Source organism: Neopelma chrysocephalum, unplaced genomic scaffold, assembly GCF_003984885.1.
Source record: "Neopelma chrysocephalum unplaced genomic scaffold, ASM398488v2 Primary Assembly neopelma1_82, whole genome shotgun sequence".
Lineage (NCBI taxonomy): Eukaryota > Metazoa > Chordata > Aves > Passeriformes > Pipridae > Neopelma > Neopelma chrysocephalum.
This window is the reverse complement of record NW_020897744.1, coordinates 2897447-2917004: the sequence shown is the minus strand read 5'-3', so window position 1 is coordinate 2917004 and position 19558 is coordinate 2897447. Positions and strand designations below refer to the sequence as shown.

The window sequence follows — 19558 nt, the reverse complement described above, 5'->3', positions numbered from 1 at the left end:
TTTCCTCATCTGACTTTACCTGATATGGCTGAACCACTGAAGTGTAGTTTTTGGCTCATGACAGCAGTCATGAGCTGTTTTTTGGGGAAAGACACCAGTGTTTGGTCCTGTTTGGATCATGTGCTGCATGACTCTGTAAACCAGGGCCAAACCCTAGTGAAGTCAGTGGGGCTCTGTGTTGTTCTCGTGGTCTGGGTACAAAAATGCATTACATGAGTTGGCCTTTGGACTTTTAGAAACAATTACATGGGCCTCCAGCCATTTGGTGATCGAGGAGAGCTGCCTTTTATACATCAACATAACACAGTATTTGTGTGTTCATGGATGTGCAATTGCACAGGATGCAGAAGCTTCTCACATGTTGCTTTGGGATTATTTCTAACACAGTTGCAAAATGCCCCCATAGCTCGTTCCTACCACAGGAGGTGATTCTTTTCCAGCTTGGGCACTGCACAGTGGCTGTGGCGTCTTCTCCTGCCCTGGCCAAGCAGAGGTGTGGGAGTGGATGGAGAGTTTGCTGCATGTCTGTGTTGGAAAATAGCCCCTTGCATTGGGAGAGGGTCTGAGGCTACTGCTGGGCCTCATCAGTCCAAAGCTTATCCCTCCCAGGCACTTCTGGAGCAGTCTGTCTCCTGCAGCAGGTGAGCAGTGCCTGTATAAAGAGTTGTTCATCATAAGCTTTATCCAGGATCTTTAATCTGTGCCCTAAGTCCTGCCAGCGGAGCGCCTGGAAGATAAGGAGTGATTGAATATTGGATGGGGAGCTGCTGGAAGGAGCAGCACGTGCAAGGCGTGGCTGGAAGCTCGGGATGGGGTGGCAGGGGGGCTGTGCATGGGGCAGGGGATGGCAGGGCACAAGTGGTGACTTGCAGATGGGCACCGGAGCGGCCGCAGGCAGGGGTGGAGGTGAGGGAGGAGGCCAGCGGGTGCAGGAGCACAGCTCGGTGTGGCTCGGCAGCCGGCAGTGCCCAGCATCACCCTGCGCGGAGCTTTCTCCTGGAGAGGAGCCCGGAGGGGACAAGCACGTCCTGTCCAAAGCACATCCCTGCGGGGCACGGGCACGGCCAAGCGCCTGCAAATCCCCTGGGGCGAGAATCCAGCGGGAATCCCTCCGTGCTCCTCCCCGGGAAGCACCGGCGGGGATGCCCCTCGCTGCCTCGGGGAGGGGCTGCCGGCAGCCGAGCCCCGCTGCCATCCCCGCTACACAAACCCGGTGCAGCTCCCTCCGGTGCCCTCGTTCGGTGCAGCCCCTCGGGGTGAGCAGCCCCCAGCCCCGCTGGGCTCGAGAAGGCGGCGGAGGAAGGAAGAGCCCCGTCCGGCTCCGGCTTCCTCCGCAAGCCCTGCCTCGGTGCCCGGTGCCCGCCCCCGTTCCTCCCCCGGCTCTCCCCGCTCCGTGCACCCCTCAGCCGGGCGAGCTGAGCCGCCTCCCGGGGGAGCCCCCGCCGAGCAACAGTTGCCCCCAAGTCGCGGCCGCCGCCCCCCGCCCTGCCCGGGGGAGCCCCCTCGGCACCGGGAGGAGGAGGAGGAGGCGAGAGCGGCTCGGGGGGGGGGGGGGGCTCGGGGGCTGCGCGGAGCCGCCGCCGCTTTGCAGCGCTGAGCGCCGCCGGTCTCTCCCACCGCCCCGGGGCCGCCCGGAGCCGCAGGAGCAGCTCCTCGGATCCGGCTTCCCGGCTCCCCGCGGCGATGGAGCGGAGCGGCGGGGCCGCGGCGCGGCTCCTCTTCGCCGGGCGCAGCCTCCCTCTCCTCCGCCTGCGGGAGCGGAGCCGCCCCGCCGCCGGGCACCGACCCCCCTGCTAGGCTCCTGCAGCCCCTGGACCCTTCGTGCATCCTCTGAACCCTCCGTGCATCCCTCCCCCCTAAACCCTTTGTGCATCCCCCTACCCTTGTTCACCCCCAAAACCCCTTTGTGCATCCCTCTGTGCGTCCCCTACCCCTTTGTGCGTCCCCCCTGTGTACCCCACAACCCCTTGTGCATCCCCACCATCCTCCTGTGCGCCCCTCAGCCGCCTCGTGCCCCCCCCTCCGTGCCATCCAGCCCCGTCACCCCCCTTGCATGCAGCCCCAGGGCTGCGGGAGCCGGGGTTGCACACCATGGGCACGAAGCAGACCAAGGGCTGCCAGCCGGGCAGCGCCGGGGAGAGCTCCCCGGCCCACCACCGCAAGAAGGTGCCCCCCAGGGAAAGAGGGGACTTCCTCGCTTCCCTCGTGGTGAAGTCCGGCGAGAAGTTTGGGAAGGGCGGTGGCAGCAGCTTGCCCCCTTACCACCGGCGGATCTGCATGATCCAGGACATGCTGGTGCTGGTGAAGCAGGGGAAGCAAGAGGAGGCCACCGAGCTGCTGAAGAACCTGCGGCAGGTGAGGATGGGCAGGTTTCTCCGGACGGGGGCTGCCTGCTTTCGGTGGGGAAAAGACAGTCTTAGGAGCAAACCCCATGCTGATTTCGAAAGCCTGTTAGCAAAGAGGGGGCACGCTCTGTTTTTGTGGGTCTGACTTTCGTGGCGTAATTTTGGGGAAGTGACTGAGGAGCTGCAGGGTGGTCATGGTGTTGGAGATGCTAAAATACCCCCGGGGAGGTGCTTTGCATTGTCTGCAGCGAGGAACCCTGCCGGGTGCATTTTTCTCCTTCCCTTCACTGCTGGCGCTGATAGCTCTGGGTTTTGCAGCGTGCACAGCCCACTCAAGGTGGTTCCCACTCAACTTTCCAAAAGTTTGGTGTTTAAAGCAGCTCTGTAAGAGCGCTGAGGCAATTTGAGCTGGCAGCTTTTGAGGATCAGCTCTTTTCTTCCTGGCTCAGAAATACCCAGAGTTGGCAGCTTTGCTTTTTATCTTGTTCTTTTTGACGCACAATCGCGTGGTGGAGTTTTGCTGGTGTTGGCTTGGAGAAACGAGACGCTGTGCGGGAGTGGGGAATTAATTGTGCAGAGCCCGAGACCTTTTGCCTTGAAAGTCTGTTTGAGCTGGGCATTAGCTGAGAGGCAACAGGACGGAAAGTTGCTGTGAGCAAACAGAAAGGCAGCTGAGGAGCACTGCTCTGTATCCAGCAAATTAGCATTTAATCTTTTCTACTGATAGGTGGTGATAAAAAGACCGAAGTGGTGGGCATTTGCAAGGCTCTGGGGTACGCAGGGCTTTGAAAGGCAGCAAGTTTTCCATGCAAACCAAAACTAGACCCGTCTTCAAGCTCAGTTTTTTTTCTCCCAAGGAGCCTGCACGGCACTCAGCTGTTTGGTGTAACCAGTTCTGCCACCTGGGAAAAAGTTGCTCAGAACTTCGCTGGGCATTGGGAGCAGCTTTCTTGCCCTGTAGTTAGTCTGTCCACGGGAAAACACAGCTGGTGCAGAGTCTGATGGTTTTCTTTTTGGATTTTGTATTTGGGTTTTGATTTTAGCATTTCCCACCCCCCCCATTTTCTGGTCCAGTTAACTTTTTAGCAAGTTGATGTGTCGTTTGGGGCATGTCCCTGACCCATTCATCCCACTTCCATTTATCCTGTCAGCCAGGGTCCTTCTGCTCAGCTGGTTTACGTGGTTTAGGACTATCTTTGGAACAGCCCAGCTAAGAAATCTGAGCAGTGTCATATTTGTTTGTGTTCCTTTATGAAAAGCTCTTGGAACTTACTCTCAACCTTGAGATAAGGTGGTGCTTTTTCCCAGATGAACGTGCCCCATCACTGGGAGTTGGCAGTACAACTCTTTGGGACAATGACCTCTCCATTTGGGATCTGTGCAGCAGTTGCGGGTTTCCTTGTCTGGGAAAACCCCGTGGGACAGGAGTGGCCATGAGTTGGGCAGCAGATCAGTGCCCAAATGTTGCACCCTCTCAGCCACGCCAGAGCTTTATCGTTGCCCCAGCCCATTGGAGCTGGCAGAAAGGCAGGTGCTAATTTTAGAAGGTGTTTATCTCAAACACCTCCCCAAAAAAATAAATCTTGGTGCCTGGGGAGTGCCATGAATCACTCTCAAGTTCTCTCTGGCTTCAGAGACTGTTTTTTCTCAGCGATGCTCTGGACTGTCCTCGCCCTCCACTCAAGTTGATTGTGCAGAGTGAGGGAGCTGGGAGGTGTCACAGTGGATGCCCTAATGACAAATCTGACCATGGAGGCATTGTGTCATCTGACTTGGTGGGGGGGAAGGGTGGGAGAAAAAGCTAAAAATTCATTCTAAAATGCTGGGGGAAGCAAGGAACCTGTTACAATCAAGTACGTCTTTGTCAGTGAGTGTTTCTGAAGAGCTTGCTCTGATAAAATATATCTTAGAGTGTCAAAATAGGGAACACTTTGTCCTAGATACTATAATAGACTCAAAGCACGTTTTTAATGAGGTGGTATTATTCCTTGCCCACAGGTAGTGAATGTGGGATGCCCCACGGAACAAATCCTGATTGCTCTGGGTTTCCACCAGCTGGCTTTTGGGAGGGGACGTTTTAGAGGTGCATTGGTGGCTGCAAAGGGACACTTGGTTTGCTCCCCACCAGTGGGAGCCTCCAAAAGCTGAGCTCCTGGCACGTCTCAGTCTGAAAGTGAGGATTTGGAGGGAAGGATGAGCTTCCCCCTGTGGAGAGGGATGGATGGGTGAGCCTGGTGGGGCAGAGAATTTTCCCCTGAGCCATTTATAGGGTGTCCACTGCAGAGGGGCTGGTGGCACTGGCTGATGTAACGTGGGATGCTGCTCCTGCAAAATTGGGCTTTTCGAGCAAACCCAGTGACCTGGTGCCCAGCTCTCAGTTGAGATTTTTTAAATCCCAGCCATTTAGGTCACTGGGAGCCTTTCCACTGACTTCACCAAGCTTTTTAGCCAGCCCAGCACGCTAGTGAGGGGGTAGGTGACAGCATCCCTGCTTTTGGAGGTGCTCCATCATTTTTTTTGAGGAAGATGAGCGTTCCAGCCCCACCACTGGCACCAGTGTCCACTGTGGCCTTTTGCATTTCACCAGATTTATCCATCCTGCTCCCCTCCCCGAGATAGGAGCGGTGCTGTCTTCTTTTCAGGCTCTTGTAAGGACTAATTAGTGTTTCCAGGAATGCTTGGAGGTTGCAAACAACTGTAAAACGCTAAGACACGAAGCGAAATTCTTTTTGTTTGAAAAGATAAAAAATGTGAACAGCAGACAGGCTGCTTTGCTTCCAGACTGCTCCTCGGAGAGGTCAGCAGCGGTCTCTGGAGCGGAGGCAATTCGATCCCACTGCCTGCCCTCAAAATAACACTCGTGTTATTCCTGCATGCAGGAGCTGGCAGCGGCCACTCCAGAGGGTATGTGCTCCTTTGGCACAGCCAGGCTCCTTTAACTACGGGCTCTTGAGCTAGAGATACCCACTGCTTTTTCCTTTCTGCTCTGGTAACGCTGTCAACGACCCAGAGCCCGAACCCCACGCTGCAAAATTAAAATCCCTTCCCAAAAAAGTGCCGTCCGCCAGCTCTCTTTGGCTGAGGTGTTTGTCCTCGCAGTGCTGCTTGTAGGGTGCTTTTGGCAGTCAAACACATTGGAGGATAAGTGGGAATGCACTGAAATGCTTGACATTTTATTGAGGCTGGAGTTTGGGGTTGCCAGGAGCTTGCTAGTCACCTGGAAGGAGCCAGTTGCCTTTCATGGAAGTGATTCTTGCGCTGGATAACTTGGAATCCAGTTTCTCTGCTATAAAGCGACTTCCCAGATTTACCTGTCAGCATCTTCTCTGTTTTCCAACAAGGAGCTGCTGCAGGGCCTCACCCTAAGAGGGGATGAAGAATGAATTAATTCAGGGTGTCCAGCACTTGAGGCATGGGAACCTGCTCTCACACCCTCCACCTCATCCATGTCCTGGGTGGGAGAACTGCAGCTCCACTGTGCCCAATACCACCAGTTGCAGAGTAGGATGGGCTTTAGTGTTATGTAGCGTATCACTTTTATTTTTACTTTTTTTATTTTTTCCCTACTCTGGAGTTTCAGTGGTTAAGGCAGCCAAGAGCTGTCAGTATATTAAATTCTGGGAGTGTCTCTCCTGCTGGGGAGAGGATTTGTAAAACAAAGCATGTTTTCCTCCTCTCCGCTGCCAAACGGATCGGTTTTCCCAAGTGAAATGGTGAAGCGCTTCCCAGCACATTACGTTTCACTCAAGGAATTTGCCATTGGTTATGGCTCGACGTGGAGGCTTTGCTGGGCTGTTGCTGCTGCTCCAGCGGAGCTGGTGGGAGAGGGGAGGAGGAGGCATCCCCTGGATCTGGGCATCATCCGTGCTGGGCAGGAGGTGTGCAGCAGTTCCAGGAATTAAACAGAAAAAGGGGGAGAAGAAAGCAAAAATATTGTAATAAACCTCTGGGTGCTGGAGGTGGCCAGAAGCCAAATGGCAAGGTCCAAGGTACAGCAAAGCTGCTCCACTTGTAAGGTGGATTCTCTGCCACAGCAGCTTTGCCTGGGCAGTGATGGGGTGTGAAGGGCAGGGGAGGGGGGTCACGGCCCCAAACCGGCCAAGTTCGTGATGATTGCAGCTCATCAGGGTGAAGGGGGTGGTTTTTGTTGCTGCCTTGTCTCAGATTCAGACGTTTTCCCTGAAGGATGCTGGCCCCTGGCTTTGCCCCAGCCTCGGAGCACACGCTTCAGCCCTGCCGGTGCCAAAAGTGCTGAAATGTTCCTCCTCAGCCGTGCGGTTGGATGTGCTTATGGACATCCAGAGCAGACCTTGGGGAGCGCTGCGGTCTGGTTGATATGATCCAGCTTATCCGCAGCCTGCGGGTGCCTCGTGGCTGGACTGTGCCACTCTCTCCTCCCTCTTGGCTCTGTGCACACCAGCCATGGGGCATCACTCCCGTGGAGACCTCATCCTGTGGCCTCTGGAATGCTGGAGGACCTTGGCAGTGTTGTGCCTGCGAGGGAACCCCTGGTCCCTTCTCCTGAGCGCCAGGACCAGCCGATGTATCGCAGGTGACCAAGGCTGGGGTTTCTTGCAGCCTCTGAGCTGCCAGGAGGGCAGGGATGAAGAGGTTTGCAGCACTGGGCTTGTTTTTTTGCAAGTGGGAGATCCTGAGGCTGGGAAGTGGGGGCTGAGGCCAGGGACCAGTTCTGCTGTGCACTGCAGGGTGGAAGTTGGGTAACCCAGCTCTCAAATGGGGCAGCTTTGGGATTAGCACTCATTTCCTCTGGTTCAGGCTGCTGCTGAAACCACCAGTGCTCCCCACAACTGTTTTTAACCCTTAGGCTGCTGGAGGCAGCAAATGACAGTGGTGGGGTGTTTTCTGCCCCAAACAGGGTCTCTGGTCTTCTCACCCTGCTCCCTAACCCTGCCCTGCTGGAAGATGATCTCTTGCAGTGTGTGTGCTTCCCATCCTGGCTCCTTCTGCTCTTTTTCCTTCCCCCGTGGGATTCACAGGTGGATGTGTCCCATGTCTGCTTGGCATCCAAGGAGCCTGGTTTTAATTAACCCCCTGCAAGGTGACTGCTGCTGCTCCTCCTAAGGAAAAATGTGTCTTTGGAGGATGCTGAGATGCAGGGAGGGAGGGGAAGGTCAGGCAGAGGAGTTGTGTGTTTGGCAGTGTGGGCTCAACCCCTGCAGCCCCCCTGTGCAGCAGTGATGCTCTCCCTGCCACTGACATGGAGCAGAGTGGGTTTTCTCTTCTATCAGGATTGGGGAATTGCACACATTAGGAATCAGTGTTGGTAGTGGATGCATTAGTGTAACACACTTGGGCAGGCCCTGCCTGCTGCAGGGCTGGCAGTGTGGGGGCCTGAGCACGGGTGAGATCTGTGTCCATGTACTTATTCCATTTGAGGGGCATGTCCTGGATGAGCTCCCTCCATGACCAGCTTCCCGGGGGTCCCTGGCTCAGCCTGTCTGGAAGTGCTGCTGGCTCGGAGGGCTGTGTGCCCTGAGAGGTGCTGATTCCCACATGTGCCATAGCTCTGGATCTGGGAGGTGCCTCGGCTGAAAACGATCTGAGATGAAACTGCTGGGTCAGACCTCGGTTTCCTTCCTCTGGACCTGTGGAGCCAGGCTGGGTTAGTCTGGGCTGGGTTAGGCTGGGCTGGACTGTCTGCCATGGGCAGCTGGCTGCTCCCAGAGGAGGGGGAGGTCCTGCCTCTGCCCTCACTGGAGACAGAAGTCTCCAAGCTGGGAGAAGTTAATGGTTGCAATTGGCACCCCAGCCCCTGTTCAGCACTTTATCTGTTTATATAATAGCAGGAATGTGCATTTCCCCCCCCCAGGCTTTCACATCTGATGTGAAATGCAGCAGCTCCAGTCTCCAGCCTGCAGACAGCCTGGCATGCACCTTTTTTTTTTTTTCCTTTTTTCTTTTTATCTTGCTTCAAACTGTAAAACCCCGGAGTCTGAGGATGTCTCCTCTGTCTTGCCAACGTGTGGGTGTGATGGCTGTGTGGGCAGAGACCTCCCTGCAGATCAGTGCTGGGATGTGCACTGTGATGCTGTGCTGGGCTGTGCTGGGGGTCTCGGGGGGCAGGAATGCAAGACAATGCACTTGAAATTCAGTATACTGTAGCTTCTCGAAGGCTTTAGGTCAATAATAGTATTTGATGTGTTGGGGTGGTTGGTGACTGCGACCCCTTCTTAGGTAAGGGAGGTGGTTATGTATTAATATTAATTTCATTCTCGTACAAAGTGATGGGGAATTTTTAGTATTTAACTTCTGCAGGTCCTAGCTAAATGCCTAATATGATTTAATGCCTAATTCCCTTTCTCTTCTTTGTGTGTCTCAGCCTCCTTCTCTTCCAGATTTTGGAGAAAAGACCACTGAATAGTAAATTTAATCTTGCCTCTAAAAGGAAAAGCAAATTGTCCTTTCCATTCCTCTGCAAGCAGAAGGTTTTAACTCCAATTATTCCTGGCTCTGACCTTGCTGCTTTGCGAGTAGAAACTGCTTCGAGCTTTCCGGCTTTCTCAGATCTTTTCAAGACTCTTTATCTTTCAGACTTCATGTCTTTCAAAGTCAGCAGCACTTTCTTTGTGCGAGGGTTTGAGCTTCACCAGCTCGAGAGAGAGCCTTGGACATGCACCAGAGCTGGCGGGAGGGAGCTGCCTCCTTCCTCATGCCTTTGGGTATCTCAATGGGTGTCTCATTCCTTAGGGCCTCTTTATATTGCAATATAATCTTCCTAGAGGCCTGGCTCTCTTGCCATTGCAAAACAGGTTTGATATTGGTGGGGGAATTTCTTTGGGAGACGTTTCTGAGTTTCGCGGGTGTTCCAACAGCCTGTGCGTCCTTGGCCCATGGAGGGTTTCCCTGCTCTCCACTGGCACTGGATCACGCTGCTGTCTGCTGCTTTCAGTCCTTTAATGTCCCCTTTGCCTTTGAGATTGGTTTCCAAGAAGTAACAGCAGCATTTCCAGCTGCTTTGCTGCAGACCTGTTCCTGCTTCCCGCTGGTGCTGCTCCGCTGCCCGTTCCTGCGCGGTTGTGCAACGCTTGTGAGTGATCACGGGGGGCCAGGGGTTGCCTCTGTGTGTTGCACAAGAGATTACTTGTGAGGCACTGTCTGTTAGTAACAGTGATTCTAATTCTGATAGTAACTGAGTTGACATGAATGTTAATTAATTAAAGGAGAGGCCAATCAGCCAGCTTGCACTCCGAGCAGGACCCTCGAGTGTGCGGGTTTATTTGGAGGATGGGTGTGTGTGTGTGCTGGGTTTTTCAGCTCCTTGCTTTATGTTTAGCTGCAGAAAATGAGAAAGTGGATGTTAGCTGGGAAAGCAAAAATAAACCAGGTTAGAAAGGTGAGGGAAGTAGGGTGCAGAGCAGCTCGTCCAAGCTGGGGGTGACGGGGTAAGTGCTGGTCACTGCCTTCACCCAGCTGGGGGGTGGATGGTGTAGCACCCACAGGGGCAGGACCTCCAGGTTCCTGGGAGGTGAGGCCCCATTTTATAACCTTCAGCATGCAAAAGATGCCAAGAGGAGTGAGCTCTGTCTGTCCCTTCCTCCCCCTCCAAAGCAGGACGAGCCTGGAAAACGTGAGACTAAAAGTGCCTTGAATGGTTCCTGTATCTTCATCTCTCGCAGGCACTCTGTGTGCAGAGGAAGAGATTCCTGGCCCAAGGGCACGGGGCTTTAAGCCAATCTGTGCCTGAGAGCCCCTGGTCCCATGGCTGGGTACCACGCTGGGAAACACTCCCAGAGCTGACTCTCTTCTTTCTCAGGGGATGGTTAATCTGAGCCCGCTCAGGGGGTGCCTGGGAGCAGCCGAGCCGTTCATCACTCCCTTGTTCTGCAGGGCTGTTCCTTTGCCCCCATCCTCCCCAGGGCCAGGCAGATCTTGGCACAGCAGCTAAATCCCAGCAGGGGAAAGCAAAGTCTGCTGAGGAAAGAGAGCAGACGTGCCCTCAGCCTTTTGCAGTCTGTGGTGGGAAATGGTTATTTTAGCCGGGGATGTGCTGAGGGTTTTTGCTGGGACACCTCTGTCCCCGTTCCCACCCTGCCTGCAGAGCTGGTCCCACAGAGCACAGTGAGTGTTGAGGGGACTGGTAGCATCTCTCTGGCCATGATTTGGGGCAGCCCCGCCTCCAGTGGGAATTGGAAAGCAGGAGGTTTGGGGTGTCCCATGAGATGTCAAGGTGGGGGTGAGAGCCTTGGGTTGGACCTTGGCAAAAGAGCACACTGGGGCAGAGCCCCAACACCCCTGCACGGGGGATGAATCGTACCTGTTGCAGCATCTACCACGGATTTTACTTGTGTTGAATAAGCCTCAGGCCCTGGTGCACCAAAATCAGGGTAGTGAAGCACAAATCCCTGCAGGAGCAGGACTCAAACCTGTTCAAACAGCCCATCCTTGATGGTCCCTTCTCTGAAGGTTCTTGTTGATCCATGGTGGCACATAGACAGCACCAGCAAAGCCTTGGTTCATTCTGGCATTCCTTCATGTACTTCCATTTATGGCATCAATTTAGATACAGTTCTCCTCGCTCCAGGATTGGAAGAAGAAGGGATTTGGGAGAAATCTTGCTCTCAATGGCTCTGTGGGCTTCCTGGGCCAAGGCAGAAAGTGTGAAGCAATTTGGGATGTGAGTGTGAATGACCTACATCCACGGTGGTGACCACAGCCAAAATCAGCAAGGAGAGACTCTTGACTTAAGCAGTCCTTTTTTTTTTAGGATTTTTTTGGGAATCATTCTATAAGAAAGAGGATGTTTTTCTGTTTGGTTGTAAAAAGCTGCTTCTGCTTGGTGTAATCAGATACTTCCTTTTCTGAGTAAGGAGCCTGGTGGATCTGGGGGTGTTTATTTAGGCAGCTGTTTGGCTGGGTGATTAATTTTGTATGTTTTTATTCTGGTGGGAAATGGTGAATTTGGGGTTTACACAATTGATTTATTCTTTTCTATTTCTGCCTAAAGTTACGTGGAGATGAAAACGAGTTTAAAAAGCAGAAAATTAGTATTTGAATGTTATTTGATCAGTTAATAAAATAGGCTGGATATGTGAGGCAGAAAAAGTAAATGTCTCAAAGAGAATTTACATTTAAAGCTAGTTGATTCATTAACTGGAGTATTAATTGTACCTAATGAGTTACACTGGTCACCATAATTAGAGATCTTGGTCTCTCATGTTGCGGTTTTACTTGCAGATTGGAAAACATGCATTTCTCCTTTGTACTCCTGATTTGTTCATTGACTTGCTGAAATGAGGTGTTAAACTGGACTAAGTGAATGACAGTCATCGAATGATAGAATGTCAAGGGGTTGGAACAGATCATAGACTCATTTAGGTTGGAAAAGACCCTTAAGATCATGGAGTCCAACCTTTGAATTAATGGAATTTAAGGTGTTTTCTTTGTCCTGGTGAGAGAATGTGACTCCCCCAAAAGTTGTGTTTGTGCTTCAGTCTTTTCTGGTTGTGTTTTCATCAGTGTCTTCCCTTAAAATCCTCGGCAGCTGATGTGTCCTGCTTACCTGGGCAAACAGGAGCTGTTTAATATTAAAGCATGACCAGAAGTTGGCGTCACCTTAAATTGCTTGTTTGAAATGGGTGTTTTAAAGTAAGTGCATTTAATGTTTAAAGCCACTTTGAAGAGCACTATTAATTGAATTTTAATGTCATTGAATTGAATCCTTGTGCAGCCCGTTCATTAATTCGTCCATAGCAAGTTTGGGCATTTACTGATCACTTTGAGCCAAACAACTTTACCATTGGGTTTCTCTGAAGACACTGAGAAATCTGGGAGGATCCCACCCCTGCAGCTGCCATACCTCGCATTCCTCCAGTTGGGAGGTACCTGCCAAGTTGGATCCTCAAAGGAGCATCCAGCTTCCTTGGTGCCAGACAGGGAAGTTACTGTGAAAGCCTTCAAGAAAGATTTCACTTTCCAAGCTTCTTCCCTCTGAGCCAAGTACCAAATACCAGATCCCAGCCCTGCTCTACCTGAGGGGTAAAAATCTTACACTGCAAATCAAAACACTCAAGCATGGGATAAAACATGGGAAAGGCTTAATTTCTTCCCTTAACCCCCAAAACCTCCTGACATTACTTGGATGATATATTCCTGTGAGGTGGGGGCAATGGTGGCACTGATTGAGTCTTAGGATGGGAAGATGGGAGGCTTTCAAGCCACCCTGCAAAAAGTGGAGATAATTTGCCCAGGCTGATGGTCTCGTCCATTACTTTCCCCATCAGCATCTCATTTTTCTGTGGGTGTTTTAAGAGGAAACCCTCATCTCAGCAATTCCCTTCCTCGAGCCACCTGGCAACCTCTCCTACAGCAGCCAAAATCGATGTATGATTGTGTGCCATTCCCAGCCTGTCAGAGCCTATAATGGGATTACAGAGTGCCCTCACCATCGCTGAGCATGAAGCTTTTCATCCTCTCTTCAGATTAAAGGTGTAGCTCTTAACCACGTACCTAAGTGCCCTTAAAAACCCTGAGCATCAGCAGCGTGGGTGATGCAAACAGGCTCCTTCGATGTCTTTGTGGAGGGGCTGCTGTGGCTTCAAACTGATAGAGGGCAGATTTAGATTAAATTTTTTAGGAAGAAATTCTTCCCCTGTGAGGGTGGTGGGGCCCTGGCACAGGTTGCCCAGGGAAGCTGTGGCTGCCCCATCCCTGGAAGTGTCCAAGGCTTGGTTGGATGGGGCTTGGAGCAATCTGGGTTTAGTGGGTTGGAATGAGATGAGCTTTAAGGTCCCTTCCAACCCAAATGAGTCTTTGCACAGATTTGTGCATTTGGCCCGAGCAGGGGAGAAAGGTGTTTCAGCTGTATGTGCACAACCTCTGCCCTCTGACATCTCCTTTTTGAGTATAAAAATCCCCTCCTTTCCATGGGAGAATGCCAGAAGAGGCATTTTACCTCTCTTGCCCTTGTTGCTTAAGAACAAGGGTGTCAGCAGCTCTGAGAGCTGGTAGGACTCCAGGTTGTCCTGGATTTTAGGATATGTGCATCTCTGTAAAGCCCCTGGGTGCATCATGAGCAACACAAGCCTGTGGGTGTGCAGCACCTGGCACAGCAGGTCCCTGCTCCCACATGGGGACCAGCTGCTGGAACTGTACCAGGAGCTGACTGTCCAGTACAGGGCACTGGTCATTAAGTGGAAAGGCTGAGCTGAAAAATAAAGGAAACAGCACCAGTGCTCTTCCTGAGCACACTCTCCATGCACAGCTTGGGGCTGGTTAGTATTCCCTTTTTTTTCTTCCCACCCTGTTGCTGTCCAGAGGGGGAGGGTGGAGAATCTGGCACGGTGCAGGTGACAGGGTCAGCCTGTCTGCACCCAGTGCAAGTTTTGGCTCCGACAAACTTCTCCATCCTTTTTCAAATGGATGAAAAGCAGTTCTCAGATGAGATTAACTCCCTGAAACGCGGTGAGGACTCTTTGCTTGGGGTGCTTTCATCTCGTGCCCATCAGCTGCTATTCTCCACCAACACAAAGAAAATAAATAAGCTAAGCTTGTCTCCTGCAAGCTATTTAAAAAAAAAACCCAAAAAACTTTAAGTGTTGCTTCATCCTATAAATCAATTGTATTTTCTAGAAGGACTCATGTTTGCTTATATGCAAACACTGTCTCCTCTCCTTCAGAGGAGACAGTGCTGGAGCAAAAATACAGAAGCCTGAAATAATCCAAAGGCAGGAATACAGTGCCATTCCTGCAGGCTGAGATCATTTCACAGTGCTGCCTCTGTTGACTGCAGAAGGATCAGGATGACATCGTGTTGCTGAGCACCACATGCAAAGTCCTGGCGGGACCCAATGCTGACCAAACTCCACCTCTGGATGTTTCATCTCTGACTGACCCATCCACGAGCCACAGGGTTGTTCAGCCCTGGAACAGGCTGCCCAGGGCACTGGTAGAGTCGCCATCCCTGGAGGGATTTAAAAGATGAGGCGCTGGGGACGTGGTTTAGCAGTGGCCTCAGCAGTGCTGGGTTCGCGGTTGGACTCGATGATCTCAGAGGGCTTTTCCAACCTAGAGGATTCCATGAAAAGCATCTGTTCTACTCACTTTGCAGAGGGACTGGAGGGGCAGAAAGGCTGAGTGTCCCCCTGGTAAAGGGGAATGGAAACATCCACCGGAGCAGGGAAATCCCAAGAGCAGGAATGAAGAGTGCAGAAGTGGCAGAGCCACGAGTAGGGCTCCCAGCAGCTGCTCCTTATCGCTTTCTGAGCAGTCTCGTCAGGGAAGATAAAGTGAAAAGGGAAAAGATAACACATATTGAGTCTGCTTGGCAGCTCAGCCGCTCTCAGAAGTAGGTTTTTCCAACCTATTTACTTGTCAGTGGTGATTTTGGACAAGCCTGTGGTATCTTCAGAGAGAAACAAGGTTTTTTTCTTCTTGTTTAACATCTTGCAAAAGGAATCTTTCTTTCAGGTATGAATATCTGGCATTTCTTGGCAGGGAGGAGTAAGGTCCCAAGGCTCATTTGGTGTCACCCTGTGCTAAATGCTACCCCAGCCCATTGTGAACACTGTGGTTCACCCACGTCTCGCGTGTGTGAGGCTGTAGGTGTCTGGTTCACCACAGACCAGTTGCTTCTACACTTTGAAACCAGCTCAATTAGTATTAGTCACGTCTCGGTGCTGCCTTAATATTGAAATCAGCTGTTTGTGGCCATTGGAGGAATTTCAGCCCAGGGTAGTGGATGTCTCGCTGGGACCAGAGCAGGGAAGGGAAGGCTCGACTTGCTGGCGGACGGGGCCGCACAGTGAGCTCATCCTGGCTTTGCTCTTGCTCAGCTCATCGTCTTGCATCAGGTTTCAGTGATTATTCAGCCCTGTGGTCATATCTGGGAAATGATATTAAGAAGTTGGTCCTGTGTCCTGAAAGCTTCTTGGGTTCTTCTTCCTCTGCCTTTGACTTCAGGAGGAACTGGTGGTCAAAAATATTAGTGTTGGCTGTTTTGAAGTTGGAAAATAAACGTCCTGGGCTTGCAGTGCCGGAACTGTGGTGGGAACTTCAAGCCAAAGACTTTGTTCTAGCACCTGTGGGAATATTCTTCGGCCGCAGCATTTCATGGGCTCTGGTTTAGTTTTCCCAGGAAGGCTCAACCACCCGTGGGATGCAGCAGCACAGGGATTAGCAGGGTACTGTGTTACCACCGGCATTTCAGGCCTCTGCTTCCTGGGATGGTGTCACATTGTAAGGAAAGAGGGAAATAGCCCAAGGCACGGAGGCAGAGGCTTTTCTTGGTGGGTGCTTTGCTGATGTTCCCCTTCTAGAGCTGCCCCTGCCTTGTTTCTATGACTGACTGGTTGGCTTTTGGTCCTCAACTTGGACCCCAATAGTCGAGGTTGGGTAGAATCCACTGGTGGAAGGGAACTCCTCGTCAGCCTGGGAGCTGTGAGAAGCAAAACCCTGCACTGCATCGGCTCCAAGTGCAGGAGCTGTGGCGTGACTCAGCAGCAGAAGCAGCAGGTTTTCCATGCAAAGTGATCTTCAGGCGTGGTTATTGTCACCCACGAGTGTCAGCTAATGGTGTGTTATCGTGCCCCGGGCACTGCACTGCCACTGATCCATCACGTGCTCGGTTTCCTTCACAGAAGCTTCCTGGGCAAAGGTATGTTTTCTGTCCCTGGCATCCCAGCTCACTTGGCACACGCTGCCGGCACCTCCGCTGGGAAATGAAGTATCAACAAGAGCAACTTAATGGCCCCGACTGTCAAACAAAACAGAAATATTCTCATTTTTATTTGGGGCTGGGAGGGGACTTTGACACCTTTTATTGCTGAACAAGATGTACTGCTGCCCTCTGAGCAGGAGGTGGCTCCTGGGGGGAAGGAGGGCATGTACTTGTTTCTCCCTGCTACCCCCCAGCCTGCCTGGCGTGGGGGTGCTGTGGGTTTGGGGGTGCAGAGAGCACCTCTTTCCTCTCATAGAGAACTCAGAGCCTACAAGCAGGGCAGGAGGAACAGGGCACAGCAGAATGGCTGTTCATTACCTGTGTCTGCTCAGCACCCCCAATGAAACCTGGGGTGAATTTCTCGGCCAAGCACAGGGGCTCTCAGGCCACGTGTGGGTTAATCTGTCGCATCCCAGGCAGCCCCTGGGGCTCAGAGGAGCAGGGCCAGCAGCCACCACCCTCAGGCCTTTCTGTAGCAGTGTGGTGAAATGAAGAGGAGGATCTTAATAGCACTTACTGGAAACATTTGCTGGCGAGTCAGTGCTGGCTCTGGAAGGGCAGAGCACTGCTCGGACCAGCCCAGCCTGCAAATTGCCTGGGATCTCCTGGGATCTCATTGCCTGACATTGTGCAAAATGCTCTTCCACTGCTCACTGAAGCTGCATCTCGCTCTGGTGAGCTGATGGTTGTGGTGTGTCCTGACCATCAGCTCCCTGTGCTGCTGTGAAGGGACTGGGGCGGAGAGGGCTGAGGAGGAAAGAAGTTTTGCTTGACGAAAACCTGTATTAAGTGCTCGCCTAATCCAACCCCTTTGGCTTCAGTGGGACTTAAACATGTGCTTGTAGTTAATCAGGTATTTAAGTGGCTTTCTGACTTGGCAAGCATGAGAGAAGATATCCCAAAGGAGAAGGAGGAGAACAGAACTGTGGCCTCCCAACTAAAGGTGTTGGGAAATGTGGATGTTGGAGGCAGAAGGCAGCAGTGTGAGTTTGAGGATGTGGCTCTAACTTTCTGTGGCTCAGTTTCTCCTTTTGTTTAGGGAAAGACTCCCTGCTCACCCCACATGGGCTGTGAGGCATCAAAGATTACAAGAAAGGCAGTGATTAAGTGAGACCAGTGAGCTGGGATCAGTTTGTATCAGTAAATACATCTGAGCTGGCAGTGGAGAACAGAGGAGAGGTCCTACCAGCAGCTGCTGAGCTCCAGGGACAGGCAGCTCCTGGAGAGGAGGGCTCTGCCAGGCACCCAGGGTGAGACCAGAGGAGCTTGAGGAAGGATTTGAAGGGAGATCATCTCCCCTCACACATCAAAAAGCTGCTGAGCATGAGGAACTCGACAGCTGTTTGTTAGGGCTGCACAGGAGAGGGTAATGCAGTGCCTCACTTGTGACTGCTCAGGAGTGTAAGAAATGCTTTCCCTTCCCTCACTGACTCCACCCCAGAGACACTGAGCAGTGTGGTTATCAGGATTGACTCAATAAGCTCACACTGCTCCAGGGCTGGGGACCAGGCTTTTCAAAATATGGGTGGAGCTGCCTTGCATCTTCAGGCACTTTGCTGAGGTACCTGGTCCCATGGACTCCATCAGAACCACCTCCATCATGCTGCTGGGGAAGCTGGAGGAAAGAGAAATTGAGTTTCTTGCCCTCTGTGTGAAACAGCATCCTCCCTGATTTCTCCCTGCTGCAGCCACTTTGTGCACAGGTTTATATGGTTTTCTTGCTTGGTATTTGTGCTGTGGCTGCTCAGCCCAGTGCTGGTTGCATCCCACAGCAGGAGAACAAGCCCCACCAAGCTCATTTGGTGGCCTGGACTGGTCTGGAATATGTCTCCACACAAACACACAGCATTACAGTTACTGTGATTATCATGCAAAGCGTAAATTATTTAAGCATAGGAGTTTGTTATGTATTGATTTGCCATTGCTTTGAATCCCATTACATGAATCTGCTTTATTAATGGACTTGGTCCATGCTCAAGATTAACTGTGATGCTGGATTTGCAAATGAAAGAATTGAAATTCATGTTGTCCATAATAATTACTTGGGTGATGCTGGCCGCCTTGGCACGCTGTTGGAAGCTGTGGAAACCTTTTTTTGTATTCCATTCCTCTTGCCTTGTCTTAAGTAAAGAAATTAGTTCGGTGCTGTGGGATTTGGTTGGTTTTCTCCTTTGCTGGAAACCCCTTTTAACAGTTGGGAAGGTACCAACTGAAAAAAGAGGCCTCGTGCTCAGTGTGGAACAGGGTGTTGTTACTCAGAATAAATCTTAATGCAGGAAAAGGTCAGGGTGGTTTTATTTCAGTGTTGAGTTCAACCTTATTTTCTCCTATTTTGCACTGAGCTAAAATCTGTTGGTGTCTTGTTTCCTTTAAGTTTTTACAGTGCAAAATCTCTACTAGGTGTCTTTCTGCAGCGATATGTAGCCAGATTCTTGTGCAAGGCAGCTGTAAAGAGTAATTCCACTTTCCTTGCTGGTAGAAAACCAGGGATATACCTGGATTTCGGATGCCTGCAAAGCAAGAATGAGGATGTTGGGGATAAGGGGATCAAGATTTCCCCTCCAAACCCATTTCTGTCCCTGTGCTCCTCCCACCCAGGCTCCTGCAATGGTATAAATGGCACCAAAAAAAAAAAATCAGCCGCAATTTGTTCATTTAAATTATCTTTTTGAAACATTCACATTATTCCACAGCAGCCAGTTTAAAGAGTGAATTGAATATTTGTGTCTCTCAAAGATGTCTCAAATTACTTCCCTTGAATAACCGACTCTGGGAAAGAGCTGTGATGAGGAATCATTGATGCTTCTCTTTACTAAGGCCTGTAAAGAGAATCTTTAAATCTGAGGTTTTATTCTAGCACCTCTCCACCTTGAAGGATCCCAAAGCAATTGTCAAAACATTCCTATAGTCTCCCACCACCGAAATTCAGTCCCTTTGAAGTCAAGCTCAGCATTCATTGAGCGGCAACAATACTTCCCTCCGTAGCTAATGCAATAATAATCAACCCAGGGCTTGGAAGTGGAACCAGGGTTTAGGTGGCAGTTATTGGATTGCAGGCTCTTGTTGTTTGTGCAGGAACAGATTGATTTCCTTTGGGTGCTGGCGGGGGGTCCAGGAGGCTCCCCGGTGATCCGGGAACGTCCTTATCGGCGCCGCAGGTTCCGCGTGATGTGCCTGGGAATGTCGGTGCTTGGGGATGATGTGGGAGGGATTCCCAGTGGCTCACATGGCTGGCTGCATCCTTGCTGCTGGGCAGAGCTGTGCATCAAAACAAAGCCCCCGTGTCGGATAGGTGTGGGTAATCCCCACCTCGGCATTTTTGGCAGCACTGAAACACAGACCTCATCTGTCTCCTGAAATAATGAAGTTTCTTTTCCCATCCCTGGAGTGCAACAGCTCTGCTGGCTGAGGAGAGCAAGGGATGCCATCAGAAAGTAGCATTTTGAATGTGTAGAAGAAACAAAGGTGATGTTTCAACTGTGAGTTGCAATTCCTTCTGTGCTTGGCTGCTCCTGGGAACAGCTGATTGGGCTGTGCT

The 19558-nt window shown here is 51.6% G+C and overlaps 1 protein-coding gene across 2 annotated transcripts in view; it reads left to right on the top strand.

Moving 5' to 3' along the window:
- The first annotated feature begins 1697 nt into the window (after positions 1-1697).
- LRRC75A (leucine rich repeat containing 75A) overlaps positions 1698-19558 on the top strand; it is a 70629-nt gene continuing 52768 nt past the window's right edge. For both annotated transcript variants that reach the window (XM_027691102.1, XM_027691100.1), the window contains exon 1: positions 1698-2355. In XM_027691102.1, the coding sequence (XP_027546903.1) occupies positions 2092-2355 (264 nt within the window). In that variant the 5' untranslated portion in view covers positions 1698-2091. The remainder of the gene's footprint in view (positions 2356-19558) is intronic.